The 23,985-nt window shown below is 41.5% G+C and overlaps 3 protein-coding genes across 18 annotated transcripts in view; 1 reads left to right on the top strand and 2 right to left on the bottom strand.

Annotated features, from left to right (window-relative positions):
* Positions 1 to 2,837, bottom strand: part of TATDN1 (TatD DNase domain containing 1) — a 50,707-nt gene extending 47,870 nt beyond the window's left edge. For 3 of the 9 annotated variants that reach the window (XM_016431883.2, XM_007488300.3, XM_056823113.1), the window contains exon 1: positions 2,720 to 2,764. Coding sequence is in view for 3 of the 9 variants with exons in the window: in XM_056823112.1 (XP_056679090.1) it covers positions 2,720 to 2,741 (22 nt within the window). In the remaining 6 variants the exon portion in view is untranslated. Of the gene's footprint in view, positions 1 to 2,719 lie in introns of all 9 variants that reach the window. The other 6 variants (XM_056823112.1, XM_056823111.1, XM_007488299.3 and 3 more) reach the window with 5 other exon arrangements.
* On the top strand, positions 2,835 to 8,488 carry NDUFB9 (NADH:ubiquinone oxidoreductase subunit B9). The gene is made up of 4 exons (XM_001370529.4): positions 2,835 to 2,967; positions 4,316 to 4,508; positions 5,509 to 5,622; positions 8,276 to 8,488. The coding sequence occupies exons 1-4, from the start codon at positions 2,867 to 2,869 to the stop codon at positions 8,402 to 8,404; spliced, it is 537 nt and encodes a 178-aa protein (XP_001370566.1). The 5' UTR covers positions 2,835 to 2,866; the 3' UTR covers positions 8,405 to 8,488.
* A 1,228-nt stretch (positions 8,489 to 9,716) lies between these two features.
* The window catches only part of MTSS1 (MTSS I-BAR domain containing 1), a 235,867-nt gene continuing 221,598 nt past the window's right edge, over positions 9,717 to 23,985 (bottom strand). For 2 of the 8 annotated variants that reach the window (XM_007488303.3, XM_056823104.1), the window contains exons 11-15: positions 22,039 to 22,158; positions 20,630 to 20,824; positions 19,018 to 19,182; positions 18,428 to 18,590; positions 9,717 to 12,628 (exon numbers count right to left, since the gene is read on the bottom strand). In XM_007488303.3, coding sequence (XP_007488365.2) covers positions 11,925 to 12,628; positions 18,428 to 18,590; positions 19,018 to 19,182; positions 20,630 to 20,824; positions 22,039 to 22,158 — 1,347 coding nt within the window. In that variant the 3' untranslated portion in view covers positions 9,717 to 11,924. The remainder of the gene's footprint in view (positions 12,629 to 18,427; positions 18,591 to 19,017; positions 19,183 to 20,629; positions 20,825 to 22,038; positions 22,159 to 23,985) is intronic. The other 6 variants (XM_007488306.3, XM_056823106.1, XM_001381232.4 and 3 more) reach the window with 3 other exon arrangements.

The raw sequence follows: 23,985 nt of genomic DNA, 5'->3' as shown, positions 1-23,985 counted from the left end.
AAGTGTCAAATATGACTAGGTAATCTATATGTTGATAATATTAAAAAAATAAGTTCCTGTATAACAATGAGTATTTACATAAAGGCTAGCACAGAATAACAAATGGGCAGAAAATTCCACAAATTATTCTTTGAGTCTCCAAAGAATTGTCTACATTCAATTAGTCTTCAGGAGTTTTAGGAAGTGAGATAAATGTGAGTATCTCCTTTTGGGATTATATTTAGGAACAGTGAAGTAAGGAAGTCAGGATGCCAGGGATTTGACAATATCATCCATTTCATCAGAAGAGCTTCTGTAATAAGAAATGTGTTTTCTTAGACGAATTTGGGGATCAGTTGAATGACATTGCTGGAAATCTGCTGAAAAAAATGTCTTCTCTGGGGGTGTTATTCCCCCACCCTCTTTATGCTGCAATATCCCAATGTATATGTTTATCCTTTATCTAAGGGTCTTGTAATCATATCCAAAACACAGCCACCTTTCCACCTCTGTACCTGCCTTCATACTTGCCAGATCTTAAATAATCATGTTATGAAAAACATCGATTTAACAAATATCTGTTATAGCTGTTCTAGACACAAGACACAGTGGGAGACAAAGGCCAAAACAGATGTTTCTGCCCTCAGAGAACTTTTGGGAAAGAAAATATATGTACAAAAATTATCTATAAAGTAATTTGATAAGGAAAAGAGCTTGGGCTGGGAGTAGATATCAAAGAAAACATAGTACCTGAACTGAGTCAGGAAAAAAAAAGAAAAGTGAGAGATGAAATTAATAGAGCTATGGTCCTGGAATTCAGGATGTGGAACACATCTGTAAATGTTGGAAGGTGGCGTGAAATGATAAATTTAAGAAACTACTAGAAGGTCAGTTGACTCTGTGAAAGGGAAGAATGTGAAGTAATTCTGTAAAAGTATTTTGGGATGCACATTCTGTTTAAAATACGAAAGTATAAATGAAGAGCTTTAAATACTAGGCTTCAAAGTCTGTATTTTAGTCTAGAAGCAAGTGACACTGGTGTTTTTTGAGCAGGAGGATGAAAAGGTAAAGCCTATTCTCCCTTAAGACAATTAGTTTAGCAGCTATGTAGAAAATGAACTAGAAGCAGAAAACCCCATGAGATTATTAAAATAATTCAGGAGAGAAGCAAAAAGGGCTTATATTAGGGAGGTAGTCCTATGAAAGTTCGATGCTAGTAAGGTCAGCCCCTTATCCAAACCCTGAATATTCCCTAGCACCTTGGGCGCAACAGGATCTTAGTAAATATAAACTGTTGCTATATTTGGCTCACAGGCCTTCCTCAAAGCACTTCACAAAACATTTTATCTGGCTAATGAATTTATAAAACACTTCCTATTATGGCTCCCTTTTAGTTGTCTATCTATTATGTCCTCCAGGACTAAGTATTATGACAACTTTCTACAGCCCCAGTGGCTATCATGACACATGTAGGACAGAGCTCAAATGCTTGTGCCCTTTCATTAGCATACATGTTACAGGATTTCTTTTCTCCCCATCACATGTGGTGGTGTTTGTGTACTTTGTACTCAAAAAGGACCAAAAATGACATTTACTTGCAATGTCTTTTTTTTTAAAGACCCTTACCTTCTGTCTTGGAACCAATACTGTGTATTGGTTCCAAGGCAGAAAAGTGGTAAGGGCTAGGCAATGGGGGTTAAGACCTGCCCAAGGTCACACACCTGGGAAGTGTCTGAGGTCACATTGAACCTACGAGGACCTCCTGTCTCTCAATCCACTGAGCCACCCAGCTGTTCCCTACTGGTGATGTCTTTTGACTTCAGGCAGAATTGCACAAAGTCATCAGTCTTACCCCCTTTTCCAGAGGCACTGAAGTTGAGTGGAATGACAAAAATCAAGATGGCCAGTGATGGCTCAGGATGCAGTGGATGACCTTGGCATCTCTGATGTCTGATCAAGCTATAAGCTCCCCAAAGCTCCTGCTTCCATTGCCTTCATAGTCACTGGAACAAATTGTGGACATCCACCCATCCTGCTGGAGGAAGTCTTCCCATGCTTGGGATTGCCTCCCCACCCCCATTCCCCTCAACCGGGTTTAGCCTGCCTGGGGAAATAGTTTTATTGGCATGTGGTCACAGCCTATGCTACAGCTTCCTGGAGCCAAAAGTGGGAGCTGGCTGGCGGGTGAGCACTCAAGGAGAAAAGCAACTCTGAAAAGGGTTTGACAAGCCCTCACACCAGAGGTGCTAGTCCTCCTTCAACACAGATACCTTCCATTACACACCAAACTCCTCTCTACTGTAGAATTCCTGTGGCCCAGGTCTGAGGAATAGGCAATCACTGAACCAGTCTCTATATTGAGCACCTATTTTGCGCCAGGTCCTGTGCTAAGCGCTGGGGAAGTGCAAAATGGCAATATAATTCCAGCCATTCAGAAGTTCATAGTCTTATGTCAACATGCAGATGGCCACGTATAAACAAGATACATACAGAACTATAGGGAGTTTCAGAGGGAGGATACTAGCAGCCTGGATGACCTCGGGTCAGAGTTCAGAGTTCAGCCCTTTCTATCAGTTTTCCCTTTCTCTACTCCGTCTCTATGCCCCAAACTGAGAGGTCAGGGAGAGGCGCGCGCCCGCAAGGAAGAAAACATTCTTTTAGAACGGCGGCCGGAGGGAAGGGCTTGGACAGTGGCATGCGGAGACCCAGGAGGCGAGGAGGGCATAGGAACACTTCTTACCGATGAACGGGAAGCGTGTCATGGCGGCGACCTCAACTCAGCCTAGGCGGAAGCGGAAAAAGCCAGGAGGGGGCGGGCGGGGAGGTCCTTCCGGTTTCCCGAAAGTCCTTGCAGCTTCAAGCTGGACTGAAGGTTAACCGGGGCAGGATGGCTTTATGCGCCCCAGGCGCCTATCTGACCCATCGGCAGAAGGTGCTGCGGCTCTACAAGCGGGCGCTTCGCCACCTCGAGTCCTGGATTGTTAGAAGGTGGGGACCGGGACGGGGCAAGGATGGGGGTAGAGCGGGGAAGCGGCCGCTGGACCTCTGAGGTTAGGCCCACAGCCCCACTGACTTCAGACCTTGCCTGAGCTGCCTGACTGGACGGAACGGAGGAACCTCCCTCTGTGTGACTCAGAGAAGGGCTTGTTGACTGACTGACTGACCGACCCAGTGATTGATCTTCGATGTCTCTCCCCCTCAAGTTTTCTCTGGCCCTTTTTCTCATTCCCATCTCACTTTCCCATTAGCCCTTCCCTTGCTTAACTTGGGGTGCAAGGATCCCGTGGATAGCTTTCAGGGAGTCTGAACTTGAATGGGGCTAAGAAACATCCTTATTTTTGTTTTCCTTTGTAATTCTATACGTTTTATTTCATACGTCTAAAAACATTGTTCTGAGAAGGAATGTATAGACTTCACCAAGAAACCTGGAAGTTCAGAACTCATGCTCAATGGCATAGACCTGGATTTGGGCCCAGGATAGCCCCGGAAAACATCTGGATCCTGGGAAAGTTAAAAGGAGGACGTATACAAAGAGATGGAGTTTTAGGCTAACTGTGAATTAATCTTTTTTTCTTCTTGAATTTATACCATCAATAGATCCCTACACCCCAATTACCAATTTGTTTGGCTATTGCCCACTTGAACCTCTTTGCAGTTATTTGCTGCAACAAAGAGCTGCTATAAATATTTTTGTACAAGCAGGTCTTTTCCCCCTTTCTTGACCTCTAGTATATAAATCTACTAGTGGTATTAATGTATTAAAGGATATATTACGTTTTTCCAAGATGCTTGAACCAATTCACAGTTCTACCAACAGTACACCAGCATGCCTTGTTTTCCCACAAGTCCTTGAACAATTGCCTTTTTCTAACTCCTTATTTTTGCCAAGCTGATATATTAGCGGTAGAACCTTGAGTTAATTTTGATTTGCATTTTTCTAATTAGTGATTTGGAACATTTAAAAATATCTGTTGATAATTAGAATTATTTCTTTGAGAACTTTGTGTCCTCTTTTGACCATTTTTCAAAGAATATCTTTTGTTCTTTTATACTTAATCATTTTCAACTAATTCTTGGACATTATATATATTTTTTAGAAACTTGCCCAAAGATTTTTTTTTCCCAATTAACTGACCTTTTTCTTCATGGGAAATAGTTGGAGCTATGTTCTGCCTTCTTCCTCTAAGTGAAGGCTACTATGTCATAGGGGTCAAAGGACTTGAGCCAATCTTAAAGGTTTTGTGAAAATACTTATACCTGAAGTAAAGAAGTTTAGCAAAGAGTTTAGCATTTTAAGAGCTGTGTTTTTATAGATGTTAATCTTTATACTTTCCAGGGATGAATATCGGTTTAGAGCTTGTTTGCTGAGAGATCGGTTTGAGCGTAATAGGAATGAAAATGATATGATGAAGGCCACCAAACTGCTTTGGGAGGGTGAGAAAGAATTTTGGGCTAATCAACATCCTCAGCCATATATCTTCCCCGATTCCCCTGGAGGCACATCCTTTGAAAGATATGAATGTTACAAGGTAGGTAGAACCCCTGTTATAACTCCTTCACCCCTCTGCCCTTAATTATATTTTAGAATTAAGATGTGTTTGTTTTACAGATTGATTGATTGATTTCTTTTTTTTTTAAGTTTATTTATTTTTTAAAAAACCCTTACCTTCCATCTTGGAATCAATAATGTGTATTGGTTCCAAGGCAGAAGAGTGGTACGGGCAGGGAATGGGGTCAAGTGACTTGCCCAGGGTCACTCAGCCGGGAAGTGTCTGAGGCCAAATTTGAACCCAGGACCCCATTTCTAGGCCTGGCTGTCAACAGATGGATTGATTTCTTCAAGTTAATTCTCATTTCCTCATTTGGAAAGGAAAAATAGTTCTAGATGTTTTCTCAATTTTTAAGCTTCTATTAACATTTCTATTCAGATTTTCTTCATCACCTAGGTTCTTTGGTCCTATAGAAAAGGGATTTTTTCCCTTCTTTTTCACTAAGTAAAAAAAGCCCATTGGATGGTTAACTCATTGCTAGGTTCCTGAAGTTAACCTATTTGGCTTGGCTATCTAGAATTATTAGCAAAGGGACCTATTAGAATTTATAAGGTTTTACTACCAAAAAGAATTTGTTGAATAAAAGGTAGGAGATGGAGTGGTATTTATTTTGTTTGACTTAGGGCTATTTTCTAGCTCTTTTTCCTAGTGGCTGTACACTTGGACATTTCCATTTGTCTTTGGTCTTTTGTTTCGTTTCTCTGACTATTCAGATACAAGTTTATAGATGGTTCTCAGTTGATTATAAGAAATGCAGGCCAGTGCCCTACCTCCCCCAGTGTCATAGTCATGGAATTTTAGAGTTGGAAGAGACCTTGGCAGCTGTCTAGTCCAAACCCTATCCAAAAGGAATCTGTGATAGAACATCTTGATAATAGCTACCCACCTCACCTCCATGAAGGTTATACCAGCCCCTGCTCTTACTCTTTATTACTCCAGTGTCTCATTTCAGAACTTGTGACTTGTGTCCTTCTGACAGGTTCCTGAGTGGTGCTTGGACTACTGGCACCCCTCTGAGAAGGCAATGTATCCAGATTACTTTGCTAAGAGAGAGAAGTGGAAGAAACTACGCCTGGAAAGTTGGGATCGTGAGGTGAGTGGGTGCACTGGTCTGGGAGGTGGCAGTGATGTTATAGAGGTGTCTACAGAGAGACTCGGGAGACAACAGCCACTACTTCCCAAACTTCTTGTGGCAAACCATAAAAGGTTAGATTTAAGACTAGAAAGGGTGTGTGTGTGTCTGTGTGTGTGTGTGTGTGAGAGAGAGAGAGAGAGAGAGAGAGAGAGAGAGAGAGAGAGAGAGAGAGAGAGAGAGAGAGAGAGAGAAAAGCAGTGGCATATCTCATTTACTCCCTTATTTTGCACAGGAAGTACCTAAGCTTAGGACAGTTCAGTTTAGAGACTTGTCTGAGGTTACACAGGTAGGAAGTTGGGGTGTAAAATTTGAGCTTAGGGCCTCTGGCTGCAAACCCAGCCCTTTCTCCATCCCCATATTGCTGCCCAAGATGCATGAGAGCATCTTTCACATTCAAAATAATGTCTGTTTCATGGAGATTCTTTATTTTTTTATATATGTATATATAAAATTTATAATTACATTATATATAGATTATAATTTACATACAGTAGTCTATTGTTTTAATCTCATGGGAGGTAAAACAGCACCATGGATTTGAAAGGATTGTAGACATGAAGTCTAGCTCACTCTTTTTATAGAGAAGGAAACCCAGGCTCAGGAGGGAAGTAGCATCCCCACATTCGCTAAGTAGCAAGCATTACAGGCAGGATGTAAACCTGTCAGTCTTGGGCTGCAGAGCCAGCCTGCCTTCCAGTGCAGTGCTGCCTCCTCAGGGAACTGGCCTGAGATTGAGCAAAATTTTCCTTTTTGCCCCTTTCTTGCTCTATGACACTCACATCTGTACAGTAAGGCCTCCCCAAGACATCCAGGCCAGGCCTAGTGGTACCACACCCACTGCCTTTTGTGGCTGCTCCATGTGGCCTTCTCAAGTAAAGGAATTTAGCTGAGCTGTTTGACTGGGCTAGGGAATCTGAGGCAGAGGCAAGGGCCTTTGAGCCCACAGTCAAGAGAGCAAGGCAGCCAAGAAATTAATTTGCTTAGTCTGCAGTGTCTAAAACATGGTGGCAATCCCATGGCATGTATGCCAGAGGGGACACATGCCCCCAGAGTTTGTTACTAGAAAGCCAAAGGGATGTAGGGCTGGGCTGTTCTCCTCCCCCTCACCATGCACACCTGAGAGCATTTCTTAGATCAACTACCCCTCTAAAAAGTTTGCCATCACTGGTCTAGAACAAAGAAGGTTAGAATCCCACTGCACTGTGTCCTAGAATGGTGTGTTTGATGCTTGGGGCTACATTTTAGGAAGGGCATTAACAAGCTGGAATTTATTATTAAGAAGATAATGACCAGAATTAGGAACTGGGTAGAGTTCATCCCATATAGAGACCCTTTGAAGGAAATAGAAATACACACAGAACTAAACTAGGAAAGAGCTCCTTAATATTGACTCTACAGGTGTTTAATTTAATTGAACTAAGTGCAATAGATGAAAATTGTACAGTGCCAGGTTTCATTTGTAAACAGAAGGGTAACATTTTGTGGGATATGCTTCAACATTCATATTTAGTCTGGAAGAAAGGTAACTGGTTCATTCTGCCCCTCATCTTTGCATATAATGCTATTTAGGAGAATAGGTTTGGGCTGTGGCAAGCTGGAGGAACTTGTCTGTAGTGCCTTTGTGGAGGTGGGTTGGTTTGGGGCCCAGGTGAGTTGTAGTAAAGGCCTAAACAAATTGGTCTTTTTTTAGGGAGCCTGGGTGGAAGTGAATCTCTGTTATCTCCATCACTTAGACTTATTATTGCCTGATGATGATCTTAAAATGCACTGGAATTGTTTTTGGTGCTTTAAAAATAGGAGTTGCCAATAGGCTCCCACAATTTTATGGTCCTTATCCTAGCAGTCTGCTGTAGGCCCAGGTGGCCAGGAAAACAGGATAGGACCAGTTGATATTTAGGGAATTTTATGTATCTACAATAACAGACTGTTGCCAACCAAGCACATTACATTCTAGTGCTCAGTTACACACAGGTAGGTGGCTATAAGTACTATAAGTGCCAAGTTATTATTTTGGTGAGGTAGTTGAAGGGAGAGGTATGAGGTATATGGAATTAGAATGGAAATATCGAGTGTCTTTCCTAGCATTACTACTTCCTTGGTGATGGGAAAATGCTTTTGTTTAAAACTTAATTGAATAGAATGTCAGGTATGGAGTTGGGAGGACCTGGGTTCAAATGTGAATTAAGATACTAACTACCTGTGTGACCCTGGGAAACTCACTTAACCACAAATGTGTAGCCCATACCACTCTTCAAGTAGAAGGTAAGGGTTTTAAAAAAAATGTAATTGAATGAATGACATTCTTGCTGTGGATACAAAACAAAACGGGAGACTAAAGATCTGGTACTACCTCCAAATGTTTATTTCCAAAATTGTTGATTTTGTCAAATCATCTCTCACTTTTCATCATTTTGGTAGTATGGCACTACTGTTTACTTACATTCTGTAATAAAGAGCTTATTTTTCAAAGAAAGTAAAGAGTAAGTAGTTTCTAGTAATCCCGCCTTTGCTTTAAGCCATAATGTAAGTGTCAGAAGCAATCGCAGTAGGGATTAGTTTTATCACATTCAAATTAATTTAACCGTTCTTGTTTCTTTTAATTTATCCACAGGTTCAGCAATTGAAGGAGGAAACTCCACCTGATGGTCCCAAGACTGAAGCTCTGCCCCCAGCTAGAAAGGAGGGTCATTTGCCACCATTATGGTGGCATATTGTCACCAGGCCCCGAGAGCGCCCCTGAGTAACATTAGCACACACTTTTAAGTGTGTATATTGAATTATGTAGATGCATATAAATGTGCCACAATAAAATCATCAAACCATAGCATTGCCTTTTCCTTGTATGGGAAAAATAATTTCCCATGAGTTTTAGATTTAGTAGATTATAATTTATGATTTGGAGGCCAATTTTTGCTGCTTTTTAGCAATGAAGAGTTGGTGGGGATACATATGAACTTCAGAGAACTATGAAGCTAGGCATGATCTCTAGAGACTTAAATTTGCAGAACTGAAAAGTTATATTACTTATAAACCCTGCCTCTGACATAATTTCAGTGACTGTGGCCAAGCAAATAAGTAGAGGAAGTTCCCTGTTTCAATGGAATCACAGGCCCAGAACAAAAGAAATAATTTTTTATTATTAAAAAGTGTTGACCCAGTGATAGTGGGCATGCTTTGAGTTCTCCTAATTGCAGTGTTTTGTGTAGGCTTAGGACCTTTTAGGATGGGTGGTTACTGTCTTTGTAAAGCATATGGGCTGAATTCATCAACCTCCTTGGCAGCTTGGCAGCCTGAAAGCCTATGGGCCCTTTCTCAGGCATTTTAAATAATTGAAGGAAATGGCAAATTGCAGTTAGAAGTTAGTGAAAATAAGGACCTATTTTTCTCCCTTATCTAATTTAAACTCACAGGACCCTCAGAAATCTGTGGAACCCAAGTTAAGAATCTATTCTAAATGTTCAAGCTCAAGATCAGCTTTGCTTGCTAAAAGCAATCTCTGATGGGGCCATGAGGATCATTTGATCAATTGTCATCAAAGAATTGTTACCATTAAAGTCAAAAACATTTAACTACCCTTTTTTGGGTTTATTTTATAATGTCAAAACTTGTTTTCTAGGGGCAGCTGGGTAGCTCAGTGGATTGAGAGCCAGGACTAGAGATGGAAGGTCCTGGGTTCAAATCTAGTCTCAGACCCTTCCCAGCTATGTGACCTTGGGCAAGTCACTTGACCCCCATTGCCTAGCCCTTACCACTCTTCTGCCTTGGAACCAATACAGCAATACACAATATTGATTCCAAGACAGGAAGTAAGGGTTTAAAAAAAAAAACAACTTATTTTCTGTTGCAAAAATATTTCTGCATTAACCATGTTCTTGAGAAGAAAAAGGGAAAAAAAGATCCAGCTAACTTTCAAGAAAGGATTTGAAAGGGCTTAAGACTCAAAATCCCTCAAACTTGTAAAAGTATGACAATTTATTCCCTTTTTGTTGTCCTCTAAAATTAATTCTGGCCAATAACAAATAATGAAGGTTTTAAGAAAGTGAAATACAGGGTTTTTCTAGCCATTCTTTATTTATAATGTATTCTGAAGCATTTGTTACAATGGAAAAGAGTGACACGATACAGCAACTGTTCATTTATATCAGTTGAGAACAAAAAACTGCACAGGGAGAGAGATCAACTCTCAGTACAAACTAGCAACTAAACAACAATAATTTATACCATTAGAAACTTTTTTTTATCTTCAGCTGTGACACTGCTTTTACAATATGCAAAAACACAAAACGGTAGAACTATCCAAAGTGTTTTGTCACATTCTTTCTACGTTGAATTTGGCAACAATTTATATTAAATTTTATTCAGATTATACTAATGTTTAAGAACTAAACAAGTGAAAAGCTGTACTCCGGTACAGTTACATCCATTCATTTCCAAGGTTTAAAATACCACTTTACTATGTTCATTCTCTTGCAATGGTTTTTGCTTCAGCAAAACCTTTTTAAGCATCATATGCACAATGCATCAGCTACTTTTAATCAATCAAGATTGGTGGGCTAGAACCACAGGCACTACTGTTGATTATATTCGGTAATAAGGAGCTTGTTTTTCAAAGAAAGGAAAGTTTAAATAGTTTCTAATAACCATGCCTTTGCTTAAAGCCATAACATAAAAGTGTCAGAAGCAATCACAGCAGTGTAAGTGTTATTATAGAACAGTGACTGTACAAATACATTAAGTCTCACATCCAGTGCAGTAATGTATTAAAGCATATGATCATGTAGTCAGATTTTGGAGCCAACAAAAGCTACAGTGTTTGGGTGGAAACCAGCAGCCCCCTTTGAGAACTTCATCTGGTGACTGCCAACAGTCTCAAGTGTACCACTTGGATAACTGACAAGCCTCTACTTCCTCCAACCTAGTCTAAACCCCACCTCTTCTGCCTACCTCGCTGGCTTTAAAAGATGGTTATTACAGCAAATTGGTTTCACTTGTAAAACAAAACAAAACTCAAAAAAAGTTTTTTAATTAAGAAAGAACATTCCAAAAAATACATCACCCAGAATACAAAAAAGACAGTGTAGTGGTCAGACTCCCAGTGACAATAAATGCATCTTCTTTCCTTTTCGTATTTAGTATGAAGCCAGTGCACCGTCTAAGAAAAACAAGCCCCCTGACATGGAACACACCCTTTTGCAAGTTGCTAGACTCCAGGCTGGTCACCCTTGCTAAATCCACTCAAGTATTCTCAAAATATTTGGGCTTCTCCATGTACCCAGCCTGCTGGGCACACGTACATAAAAGGCATTCTATACTACCTAAACTCCCTGCTACCATTTGTAAATGCTTTCCTTCACATGTTCAAAACTGCCTTACCCTTTTGGATGTATTTGGACTCAATGAAAGCATGAGCACTACGGAAGAGAAAACTGAGAAAATCAATCTAAGTACACTGTTGAAGCAGCATGCACATGACTAGGAGTGGTTGCTGCATGAGATCAAGAGGAAACACGAGAAAAAAACAGTGAAGTCCCTAAACACACGCTACCTAAACCCTGCAATCCAGCATGGCGTCAGATGCGTTGGCCATGAGGCTAACGGCGATTCAACTGATCGCTTACTCAGGGAATAGCATCTGCTCTGGTACTGGTGTTTCCCACCCTGACTTCCTTCCTCAACCCAAGCCTTTCCAGCTTATTTCATCCGTTATATTGCTTTTCATCCAGTTACTCCTGCTTTTCCACACAAAACATATTTAAATGAGGACATGTTTGTTACCCATTTTATTTGTACATTAAAATAAGTCCAATTTATTGAAACCACACTATCACAATGCATCTACAAAAGCTTGCAAAAAAGCCAATTATTAATCCCTTTGCTTAAGGTTGCTACTTTATGATTCTTCCCCAACTCCCCTCCCCCCTCCCTGTTATGCATTTAAAATTTTACAAAGGCTTATAAAAAAGTTATGGGATTTGGCACCTTCAGAAAAATTAAAAGGGAAACTTAAGAACAAAATATGCAGAAAGTTGTCAATATTTACAAATTAAAACACCAATAAAGATTATGATGGTTACTTATGCATGTGTGTTTAATTCTCTGTGTCTTAGGATATATAGTACTTTTCAAAACAATGTTCTACTTCTGAGTTTCCTACAAAATCTTTTGTTTGATTATAGATTGGAATGAATCAAAACAAATTTAGGTTTTATTAAACAGTTCATTTTCCATTCATCATAACCCTGGCAGGACTCTTAGAAACCTTAAGACAAGCGAGGGGCAGATCGGTCATTGGTCAGCGTCTTCTTCAGTTTTACACCACGGCGAATGGCATTCAGCATATCTTCACCCTGCAGGGTGTCCCCAGGGCTCAAATCTCCTGCGTGGCTGCACTCTGGGGTCTGACCAGGGGAGCTGGTGGCACTTGAATGATCCCCTTCGGTTTCTTCATCTTCCATCTCCGGGGCACTCGGTCTCTGCTCCTCCGGGACACTTGGCTTCGGGCCTGGCAGGGGCGGGTTGACAGAGGCCTGGCCGCTCCACAGGGAGGAGGGCATGTGCGTAGCCCCCTGGGTGCTCTCAGCCACAGAAGGCGACTCTGGGCTGTGCTCTCCGTGCCCCTCCGTCCCTCCCTGAGGACTCGGCAGCACCCCCGGCAGGTCAGGGACTGTCGGGGTTTTGACGGGGATCACAGGAGTCTTGATGGGAATGGGTCCGGCCCCGATGGTTCCCCTTCGTACAGAGGGTTTAGTAGAAGGGGTCCGTCTGATGGTTGCTACACCAGGTGTGACTATCACAGGTCCTAAGGTAGTGGGGAGACCAGCAGTTGAAGCTGGGCGTTTGGCCTGAAACATCCTGCGATAGGACTGGCTAATGTCACTGTTCCTCGGAATGGTAGAGGATTTGTCAAACTCCTGCTGTTCTGTCTCCTGGTCACCACTTACAGAGAAATAATCATAATCTGAAACTGATTAAAGTGTTTGCGTTAGGAACACCGAAGGCGGTGACTTCTTTTAAAGTAAGGAGCCAATGAGTGGGGAGCTACTGGTTATCTGGCACCATGTCAGGAAGTCAAAGGCTGTCAAGGGGCTTTGGGGCAATTCTGGGCAATGCTTCCCTTCTCCACTGAACCCCCCTCTTAAAACGACAACCTGTCTTTGAGGCATCACTATCATAATGAATAGGAAAGCTTAAATAACATCCATTAAGTCAAGCTGAATAATAACTAACAATTACATGGTGTATTAAGATTTAGAGAGTGCATGCACACACAAATAAAATCTCATTTGAGTCTCACAACCCAAAAAGTTGGTACAGAGATATTATAATTTCCACTTTATGGATGAGATAATTTTGATTCCAATTAAGCCATTTGCCCATATACTTAAAGCAGTCTGCGTCTGAGATAAGATTTTAACACTCAAGTCCAGCATCCTTTCTACAATACCCTGATGACTTGAAGGAAACTATAAGTATATATATATATATATATATATATATATATAGTTTCCTTCTTGATATCAAGATATCAAGATATATATATATATATATATATATATATATATATATATATATATATATATATATATATATATATATATATATATATACTATAATTAGATAAACATAGAAGAGTTTACCTGTCAGATCTATGGGAAAGGAAAGATTTTAAGACTAAGCAAGGGTTAGAAAAATGACAAAATGTAAAATAAATAATTTTGATTATATTAAATTAAAAAGGTTTTGTACAAACAAAACCAATGCAACCAAAATTAGAAGGAAAGTAACAAATTGGGAAAAAAAGTCTTTATAACAAAAACCTGACAAAGGTCTAATTACTCAAATTTAAAAGGCGCTAAATCAAATGTACAAAAAAGCAAGCTATTCCCCAATTGATAAATAAGCAAGGGACATGAATAGGCAATTTTCAGATAAAGAAATCAAAACTATCAATAAGCACATGAAAAAGTGTTCTAAATCCCTTTCTACACTACCCTGATGGCTGATTAGAAGAAGCCAGATCTGCTTCGGGCAAGGGTCAGATCTCACAAAAGTCACTTTAGACTTTTCCTGACTCCATCTCCCTCCTTTAAATCTGTCGTCCCCAAGGCAGGCTCAGGCTGGAGAGTGAAATGAGACTGTTGGCAGCTCTGCCTTTTAATGAAAATGGAAAATGTAATGTAGCGCCTAGCAGAAAACCTCTATTTCTAGAACAATGGCTATTCACCATCATCAGATAGAGCATCCTGGTATTACTATGTATAGCAGAGAGAGGCTGGTAAAGTATTTTTCAGGCTGATATCCTGAACGTATTGTACACTGCTCTAAAGTTCACGGTTCCCAGACATTATAGCTGGGGAAGAGGGAGAGAAGGGTGGTTAAGAGTTTACCACGGACACTATTAATCCAGGCTTGAATTCAAAACTGTCACGTAGCCCAGCAGTTAAGAATGAAACAAGATGCTGAAATCCACATTAATCTTGTAAACAGGGCCATCTGGCTATTGCAATTATAATCTCTAAGCTCTTCCTCAGTGATTAAAATTATTTCTACTTTCATCTGTCAGCCAGCGGTTTTTGTTTCCTAACAAACAAAAAAGAACTCCTATTACTAAATATGATGGGAGAAAGGGCAAGAGGGAAACGAAGAGCTTGAGCTTATTTCAGATAGGAAAGAAACTGTGAGAATCATTTGAAGGGATTTAGACGTGGGAAAGAAACTGAATTTGGAAAAAGGAAATTTGGGATAAACTCGGGAAATCTGAAGAATTATCTCCAGATCAAGATTCTATTTCTAGCTATTGTGAGAACTATAAGGAAAAAGAAGGAGCAGAGGATCAGGGAGGGATAAAGACCTCAAAAGAGATATTCAAGGAGAAAGCAATTGCTTTGATGCAAGATTTTTTTTTTATTGATACATTAAACAAACCATTAGAAAAAAAAAACTGTTAGGTACTATATAACAGAGGTTAGCTGAAAAAAAGAAAAAAATAGGGTATGGATCTGAAGATGCAGCTGAAACAAAAAAAATTGTATAAAGCTATCAAAAGTTATTAAGGGGTGCTAAAAGGCTGTAAAGATTTTAAGGAGTTTTTGAAAAGAGAGGTGTAGAAAATCAAGAAAAGTTCACAAACAAGGCTGGAAAATCTCAATTATTATTGAGAGCAAGGGTAATTTTTCAGTGACTTACACTGCCTTAAAGATATCTGAATTGCAATGGATCCCTATCTTTCTTCACTACCTGTGTTCCAACTCCAGTCTAGTTTCCCTTCTAGAAAAAGTGAAGTAATTTAAGGAATGACACTCCATCCTGTGGGTGGTATGGGACAAGGGAGTCTTGCAGTCAGGAGTAGAAGTGGGGTCTGAATCTGTGAAGTAAGACACAGCTGGGGAGTGTCTGAGGCCTGGCTCTCCATCCACTGAGATACCCAGCTGCCCCCTTTCCAATCTCTTTTAATGTTATTTTGTTCTCTCCGAGATGATCTCAAATTTATCCTGTATGTATCTTGTTTGTACAGGGTCTTTGCATATTGCTTTCCTGCTTAGAATATGATCTCTTTGAGATCAGGGTTGTTTTCTTTGGTCTTTCTTTTAATTCCCCAGCCCACTGCCTATCATACAACGGAGCATTAAACCTTACCAAATGCTTGTTGATTGGACTTGTTGTCCCTTAATAGAGGCAATGAAAAGCTGGCAAATGTGATGTCCTAGAATGGGATCTGGATTTTTGGAACATGGCTAAAAATACAGGGATGAGAGACTCCAGGGTCAGGGATTGAGTGCACCTCACTACGGTGGGCAAGACCGTTTTTGTCTGTTGCTTAGAAATTTAATGAACGGGGCTTTAAAATAAAAAAAGAAAGAAGAAACTGGCCATGTTTATCTATCCAGATGGATGCCACCTACAACGAAGGAAGAAGAGAAGCAATTGAGATATGAAGAAACGCAGAGGATGTAAGCTCTAAAAAAATAGCTGGTAGGAAAACCCACAATCTCACACGTCTACATGTCCATGCCCAAAGTCCAGGTCAACACGCAAGAAAACAACACAAAAAAGAAAACTCGACTTCGTGGATTTCGCTTGGGGGGATGAAACGGAGAAATGGAGTACAGCCCTGAATGGGTACCTCATTTCATCCAAACTGGACAGGGAGAAGGGATGGGGAAAGAAAGCATCGCGGATTATGAGGGTGCACTGATCAGGAGTACTTGGGAAAATGATATTAAATGAACAAAGATATTTAAAAAATCAGGCATCCGTGAGAAAACATGAGCACGTTCGGGAAAAGATCACTAGAAGGAGGCACAGAATCGGCTTTGTCACTGCAGTGTACTTCAGGACTGTTTGGGCAGAAGGAGAAGAGAGATGGGGAGAGTGGGCGCCAAGTCACAAGCATCCCCTCCAGGGAGGGGATACAGGAGTGATGCTCGGATTCCAATGACCCAGATGCCTGCTGGAGCTCTCTCTGCCCAAGGCACAGGAGAGCCGCCTTCATCAACTTCTGGACTTCTTTATGGATCATTTTGTTCTTGGACAAGTGAAGGAACACACAAGGCGGGATTTTATACTGGATCTGATTCTCAATAAAAAGAAGAATTAGCTGCTGGGATAAAAACAGTGAGAACACTGGTGGAAGGTGACCCCCTTCTCCTAGAGTCTGGGAAAGAGGAAAGCCAGACATAGCCTGATGTGTGGGGAGAGCAGATTTCTCTATTTTTTTATTTAAACCCTTACCTTCCGGAATCAATACTGTGTATTGGTTCCAAGGCAGAAGAGTGGTAAGGGCTAGGCAACGGGGGTTAAGTGACTTGCCCAGGGTCACACAGCTAGGAAGTGTCTGAGATCACATTTGAACTCAGGATCTCCCATCTCTAGGCCTGTCTCTCAATTCACTGAGCAACCCAGCTGCCCCTGAGAGAGCAGATTTCTTTCTTCTTCTTCTTCTTTTTTTTTTTTAAGAAAATTTTATTTAGTCAATTTAGAACATTATTCGTTGGTTACAAGAATCATATTCTTCCCCACCCCTTCCTATGCACAATTCCACTGGGGAGAGCAGATTTCTAAGGGCTCAGAGGAAAGAGAAGTAGGATTCCAAAGGAATCCTTTGTACTTTGTACAGGGAAAGCAAGCCCAGAAGAGAGCAGAAACTCTCAAAAATGAAAATCTGAAGCTATGAAGGGAAATTTCCATAAGAAACAAAGTGGAGAGGCAGCTGGATAGCTCCGTGGATAAAGTACCAGGTCTGGAGTCAGAAAGACCTGGGTCCAAATCTGGCCTAAGACACTTCCCAGCTGTGGGACCCTGAACAAGTCACTTAACCCCCACTGCCTACCCCTTACCACTCTTCTGTCTTAGAGCTATTACGAAGATAGAAGGCAAGAGTTGTTTTTTTTTTTTTAAAGGGAGATAATGTGGGGTTTCTAAAGAAAATAATATAAATGGACTGGGAAGTTGACAACCAGTTTTGATTTTAAAAGTTAAATAAATAAGATGGAAACAACAGCATAGAAGAATACTTTTAAAAGCTTGTAATGGTCCTATAAAAATAGTATTTAAGTTTGCTAGAGTCACGAGGGAGAAAAAAGGACTAAAGAAGAGATAGGCCCACCGCTATGTGGGGAGGGGGTGATAATAACAGACATCTGACAGAAGTTGTCTCTGCTAAAATACTAAAAGTGATGAAAGCCATTATTGCTGAGGATAAGCAGAGTATTCTTATCAATGATCCTGGGAACTGGGTCCATTTTTCTGCTGAGAAATCTGATCAACTTAAAAAGAGAGAAAAGATTTTTCAGTGGGCAGAATGTCAGGCTTAGGAGGGAGGGAGATTTGGGTTCAAATTCTGTCTTTGATACTTAGTAGTCATTTGACCCTGGCTGAGTCACCTCACTTCTCTTTTATCTCTGGAGATGAACAGGGATAATAATCCCAGAAGTACCTATTTTACATAGGGTAGTTGTGAGATTCAAATGAGATAATATGATAAAATATTTTATATATGTAAGTACTATCTATCTATATAAACATAACATATAAATAAAAAGTACCTTATATGTGTAAAAATAATATATAAATAAAAAGTGCTTTATAGATGTAAAAACAATATATAAATAAAAAGTACTTTATATATAAACATAATATACAAATAAAAAGTACTTTATAGATGTAAAAACAATATATAAAAAGTACTTTACAGATGTAAAAACAATGTATAAGCAAAAAGTACTTTATATATAAACATAATATATAAATAAAAAGTACTTTATAGATATAAAAACAATATATAAAAAGTACTTTACAGATGTAAAAACAATGTATAAGCAAAAAGTACTTTATATATAAACATAATATATAAATAAAAAGTACTTTATAGATATAAAAACAATATATAAAAAGTACTTTACAGATGTAAAAACAATGTATAAACAAAAAGTACTTTATATATAAACATAATATAGAAATAAAAGTACTTTATATATAAATGTAATATATAAAAACAATATATAAATACAAAGTACTTTATATATGTAAAAACAAAATGTAAAAATGAAAGGTACTTTATGTATATAAAACACAATATATAAATAAAAAGTACTTTACATATATATAAACATAAACCTGGGTTATTTAGGCTGAAGCAGAACAACAGCTTTTAGCTTTCAGTAAGTATCTGAATAGCTCTTTTGGAGGAAGAATTAGGGCAAACCCAGAAGCAAAGCGCCCCGTTTGGGCTGGGGAGGGGGAAGGCCCGGCCTGCCTGGCGTACCTTGTGAAGGGATCGTGTCCTCTGAACAGCACGGGGTGGTTGTCTGGGTGCTGTAGCCGCTGGAGCACTGCAGGGAGTCCCGGCTGCTCCTCTGGGGGTCGAGCTGCAGGCCCCGGGTGAGGGCCAGCGCGAGCTCCTCACAGGCCTCCATCTCCTCTCCGGGCTGCAGGGAGGGGACAGAAACACAGACAAGCACAGACACAGGGCGGCCATGAGTCAGACAGCAGGGGTCAGGCAGGGCGCACAGGCCCTACCTCCAGGCCTAAACTTCAAATCCCCCCTGGGAAGAGGCTGGAGAAGGAATGTTCTTGTAGGGATCTGAGTGGAGTTTTCTAAGGAAACATTCAAGATTCCAATGATTGGAGCACCGCTTGAATAATCCTCTCAGAGGCTAAAAGCCGGGATGCCCCCTCACCTCTTCCCAAACAGAACTCTACACTGCCTGTGGGCTTCAGAGCCTGGGCAAGAGGGAGCCAAAGCATTCCTCCCCTGGCAGAGGGAGAGGTGGGACTTCTGCCTCAGGGCCAAGAGAGTGGGCAACAAAGAGTCTACGCCTAAGCTCAAGCCGCAACCGAGACTTAGAGCATCACCCTGGTGGCAGCCGAAACGGTCATACTCCGAGGCCGCTGAGCCTCCTCTGCGGATGCGGGTGGAACGCCGGGGGGGCCTCCGTTGGTGTCCGGCTCACGCTTCTCCTTGCGGCGTTGTAAGGTGTTTGCCACAGGCTGGTCGTATGGGCCTGGCTTAGCCCAGTCCTACACGAAACAGAGCCTATGAGAAGCTGTTTAGTAGAAGGGCCACCCTAAGGATTTATTTTGTGGGGAGGGCTCAGGAGAGAGACTCTTTGGAAAATACGGACTAAAGCAAAACATCCCCCTGGTCTCCCCTTTGGAGAGGTGTTGGAGAAATCATAAGTCAGGGCAGCTCAGTGGTGCGGGGGTTGGGAGGGGAAGGTGGGAAGGGGAGCTGGATTTGGAGTCAGGGAGACCCAAGTTCAAATCCAGCCCGACAGTTACTAGTTGTGGGATCGTGGGCAAATCACTTAACCACTGTCTGACTCAGTTTCCTTCTCTGTAAAATGAGGATTCTAATTTATAATATAATCATTATAATTTAATATATTATAATGACACCCCCTCCAAGGATTATTGTGAAGACAGCATGATATTACATGAATAAGTAACTTTGCCATCCTTTGAGTAATATCTTCTTCTACCACTACCACTACTACTACCACTACTACTACTACCACCACCACCACCACCACCACCACTATTGCTACTCCTCCATCATCCATCCCTCACAACCCTCCCCCTAGCTCCTTAAAGCCCGATGTTTCAGATCTGATTGCTCAGGGCACCATCCTTGGCCATTCTCTCAAGGTTTCAGCATTCTGCTCATTAAGGATTCCTGGCCGGTTGGAAGCCGCTGTGCTCGTTCCCAGAGCAACATCCGGGACATCTCCCGGACAGCAGCGGTCAGACGTGTGGACTGGCAACCGCCTTCCCGCAGGCAGGCTCCGCCGTCGAAGGCCGGCCTTGGCGAAAGGCGGCTGCCCACGGGGGCTCGGCTTCAGAGGCCTCCTTTCCACAGGAGAAGCCAGGCCGAATTTTTACCTCGGCGGCCATCAGAACAGTTTTTGTTTTGTTTACCAGCACAGCCACCCCGTCCCCAGTCCCCATCTCATCTTCCGTTTTCAGAGTGGGTCGGGCATGGAGGCCGCATCCTGTAGGCCGGTTTAAAGAGCACGGATGCTTCCTGCTTCCTGCTTCCTGGGGTCCCCCCTGAAGCTAGCCTGAGCCATTTTCTAAACCTCAGTTCGCTCTGTAGTGATTCCCCCAGGATGTTCCCCCTAGGTTAGGGTCTCTCTGGGCTACCTGGGGCTGCGGAGCAGAGAATTCTCAAGGGAGCCCTAAGCCTCGACGCGCCATCTGCTTTCTACTCTGAGCTCGCTGATATTCTGACTCTCAGGATAAATCCGGAAGCAGAGGAGTTCCAATAATCCCGAGCCTGGGTGCCTCGCTGAGGTCTGTGTCTCCGGGCTGGCTACTGGCTATTCTGGCCCCCCAACCCTAGTCATGAGGAAGGCCCCATCCCCCAGCGAGAGGCTTGGGAGGAGCAAACAGAGGGCAAGAGGTGACTGCGGCGGGCCGGGAGAGGACGAGGGGGAGGGAGAGGGAGAAGAGAGAGGGAGACACAAACCTTCCAGCTAGGGATCTTAGATGACGGTAACATGCCCGGCCCAATGGTGTAATAATGAACGTAGTCTGGAAGGAGGGCAGAGGTCGCCCGAGGGCACAGACGGGAGGCAGGCAGGCAATGAGGATAAAGACCTGCACCCACTGATGCTACATGGGACTCACTTGGTAAACTATAGTGATAAAACCCGTTAGACAACTGGAAACAAAACAAACAAACAAAAAAAACAAACAAAAGAGGGAAAAATTAATATAACAAGATGAATGTGGAAATACAAGATGGCAATGATGTATTCTATGCAAGGGGTGGGGGAAACCTGGATATTAAAAAAAACAAAGCAATTGATTTGCTGCCTTTGGACAATCAATGGATGAAGCAGAAAGGAAGCAGGGGATAAAAACAGACCGAGGCTATCGGATCTCAAATACATATTCACCGGAGATAAACTTTAAGTATATCTTGGAATGATTTAGAAGATGATAAACTTTAACTATATCTTGGAATGATTTAGAAGATGATAAACTTATATAATTATATCTTGGAAGATTTAGAAATAGAAAATGATAAACTTTAAGTATGTCTTGGAATGATAAAAAATGATAAACTTTAACTATATCTTGGAATGAATTAGAAAATGATTACTTTAACTATATCTTGGAATGAATTAGAAAACAATAAACTTTAACTATATCTTGGAATGAATTAGAAAATGATGGATAATGTATCTTGATCTTTATGATACTAGTCAATACATCAAAAAACTTTATGATATTAGTCAATAAAATAAGGTTTTGTGGGAATGTTGATTTGGTTGTGCCATAGGCAATTTTAATCATTTAAAATGGACAAAAAAATGGACATTTAAAAAATCATTTTAAAATGACATTAAATAGGTCTGTTCAATCCAACTAACTTTCCAAAGATGAATTGGGTTTTTTTTTCCCCACAGCAAATCTGAGACCGAAAAAAAAAAGTTTAACAGAAAATTAAACAGTGAGAAAACATACAGCCTGATAGGTTTGAAACACCATGTTCAAACGAGGCTGTGTGGGGATGGACTCCTGGGGAGCAGGTAGGGTTGGAGATGACAGAAAAATGGCCACTGAATGACGGAGGTTGTGAGTTCAAGCTTTCACGAACACCTCTTCATCCTCACCCCCTCCCCAAACTTCTCCCTCTAAATCTTAACTTTCTTTCATCACAAATGACCCTCGTCTCCAGTTTCTAGGAAAGCCTGAGTTTCTGAGCGTGAACTACGGAGGTACGTCTGCTCTCTAGACAAGCAGCGCGGTTTGTCTGCCTTTGGCCGACAGAGCTCGTGTTCGGGTTCCCCTGGGTTTGCCAGGGAGCTTGGCAGGGAATGGGGATGAGGCAGGGAGGGCTGTTAGGTCTCGGATACAAATGGTTGTCACCTTCTCTGTGGAAGCCCACGCCCCCATGGTGGAGCCTGAGCTGACTGAGGTGGGGGAACTGCACTCGCTCACTGACTGGCACGTTTCTGAGGCTTCTGAAGAGGCCGAGCTGGACGAGTTCTGTAGCAATGTCAGCGCCGCGGCAACACAGCGGGAAAGAAAACACGAGAATCCACAAAACAAACCCAAAACACACACACATGAGAAAAGGCCACGAGCCACCAAAAAAAGGATTAAAAAAAAAGCACGCACACAGACAGACAAGACAGACAAATACATACACATAGGAAAAGAGGGAAGGATAAGAAAAGCAGTTGATTAGGGATTTTTTTTTCCTTTATATATCACCGTACGCGGCTTTTAAGCTATAGCAAGAACATTCAGATGCTTTTAAGAGGCAAGCAAGAAATAGCGAGTGTGGGCCTGGGCAAGAGGCAGGCCGTCCTGTTAGATCTAACTAAAGGGGCAACATCCAGGGGGGAGCTTGTCCAGGAGCAGAAGGACCCTGGGCCTCGCCCCTGGTCTGCCTATTTCCCCTTTGGAGGGTATTCTTTATCTCTAGGAGCCTGGGCACTTGTTGCTGGCTATCTCCGCATGTTTAGGCTAGTCAAAACTGGCCGATAGCTAGCTATGACTAGCATCCACTCCCCAGAAATATTTTAAGGTGGGAGAGCCTTCAGGTCCAGGTCCATGTGGTCACTGGCTTTGGGAATTCTATTTGCAACAAGGAAGGATGGTGCAATAACCTAGTCACTCATTTCTCCAGTTCATGCACACTGAGCATGTAGGATAACAGAATAATAGAAAAACAGCATAACAGAAAGGTCACTTAATTTGGAACCAGAGCAGCTTAGTGATGTGACCTTAATCTCTTTGTACTCCAGTTTTTGTGTGTGTAAAAAAAAAAAGGGGCTTGGACTAATTAATAGGTGATTCATGAATTTGTTTGTGTTATTGAGAAATATATACATATGTATATATAAAAATAAAATTTAAAATATTTAAAAAACCCTTACCTTCTGTCTTGGAAACAATACTATGGATTAGTTCCAAGGCAGAAGAGTGGTAAGGGGTAGGCAATGAGGGTCAAGTGACTTGCCCAGGGTCACACAGCTGGGAAGTGTCTGAGGCCAAATTTGAAGCCAGGATGATCTTGTGTCTCTGGGCCTGACTCTGAATCCACTGAGCCCCCTAGCTTCCCCCTCCTCTATCTATCCTTGACTTCTTGAAAAGGAAGTGGTTGTGCCTGTCATAGGATTCTATTTTTTTAGGGGCCTTTACTATTCTCTTTGGCATTCCCTAGTCCCTTGCTATCTGCTCAAATGAGTCTCATCTTACTCCATGAATTATCTCTATTTTTCTAGGAACTGAAGCCATAGTGAGTAAATGACGAGAGACATGTTTCTGCCCAGTCTTACAATCTGAGAAGACGGATGGTCTCCTGAGGAGGGGAACAGATTTAGAGAGCTCTGTGGCCTTCCTTGCCAAAAGATCACCTGAAAATGGCTGGTGGGGTCAGTCCTGTGTCTGCCTTGAAAGTGTTTAAGAGGAGAGAAATGATTCCATACAAGCCACCTTCCTTAGAGTCAGAAGCAGCTGCTGTATCCCATGCTACCTGTGTGCCTTCCTCTGTAAACAGGGCCATAGTGTCATTACCTACGTCACAAGGCTGTTGAGAGAAAGTCTGTAAATCTTCATGCATTCTATGATTCAAAGTCACTATTATTATTATTATTATTATTATTATTATTATTATTATTGGCTTCTGTCCCTCTGGTTCAAAAACCTTGGAAAAATAACTTGTAAGTAATTCTAAAACTGCAGGTTCTTTAAGTATGAGATTTTTGCTTTATTTCTACTATTTCTTTTCTTGAAAAACAAAAACAATGCTGCCTTCTTGCCTTTGATGTGTTCTTTTTAAAGATTCATATTTTGGGGGCAGCTGGG

Source organism: Monodelphis domestica, chromosome 3 (genome assembly GCF_027887165.1).
Source record: "Monodelphis domestica isolate mMonDom1 chromosome 3, mMonDom1.pri, whole genome shotgun sequence".
In the NCBI taxonomy this organism is placed as follows: domain Eukaryota; kingdom Metazoa; phylum Chordata; class Mammalia; order Didelphimorphia; family Didelphidae; genus Monodelphis; species Monodelphis domestica.
The sequence above is the reverse complement of the archived record's forward strand: the minus strand, read 5'-3'. Positions and strand labels throughout refer to the sequence as shown.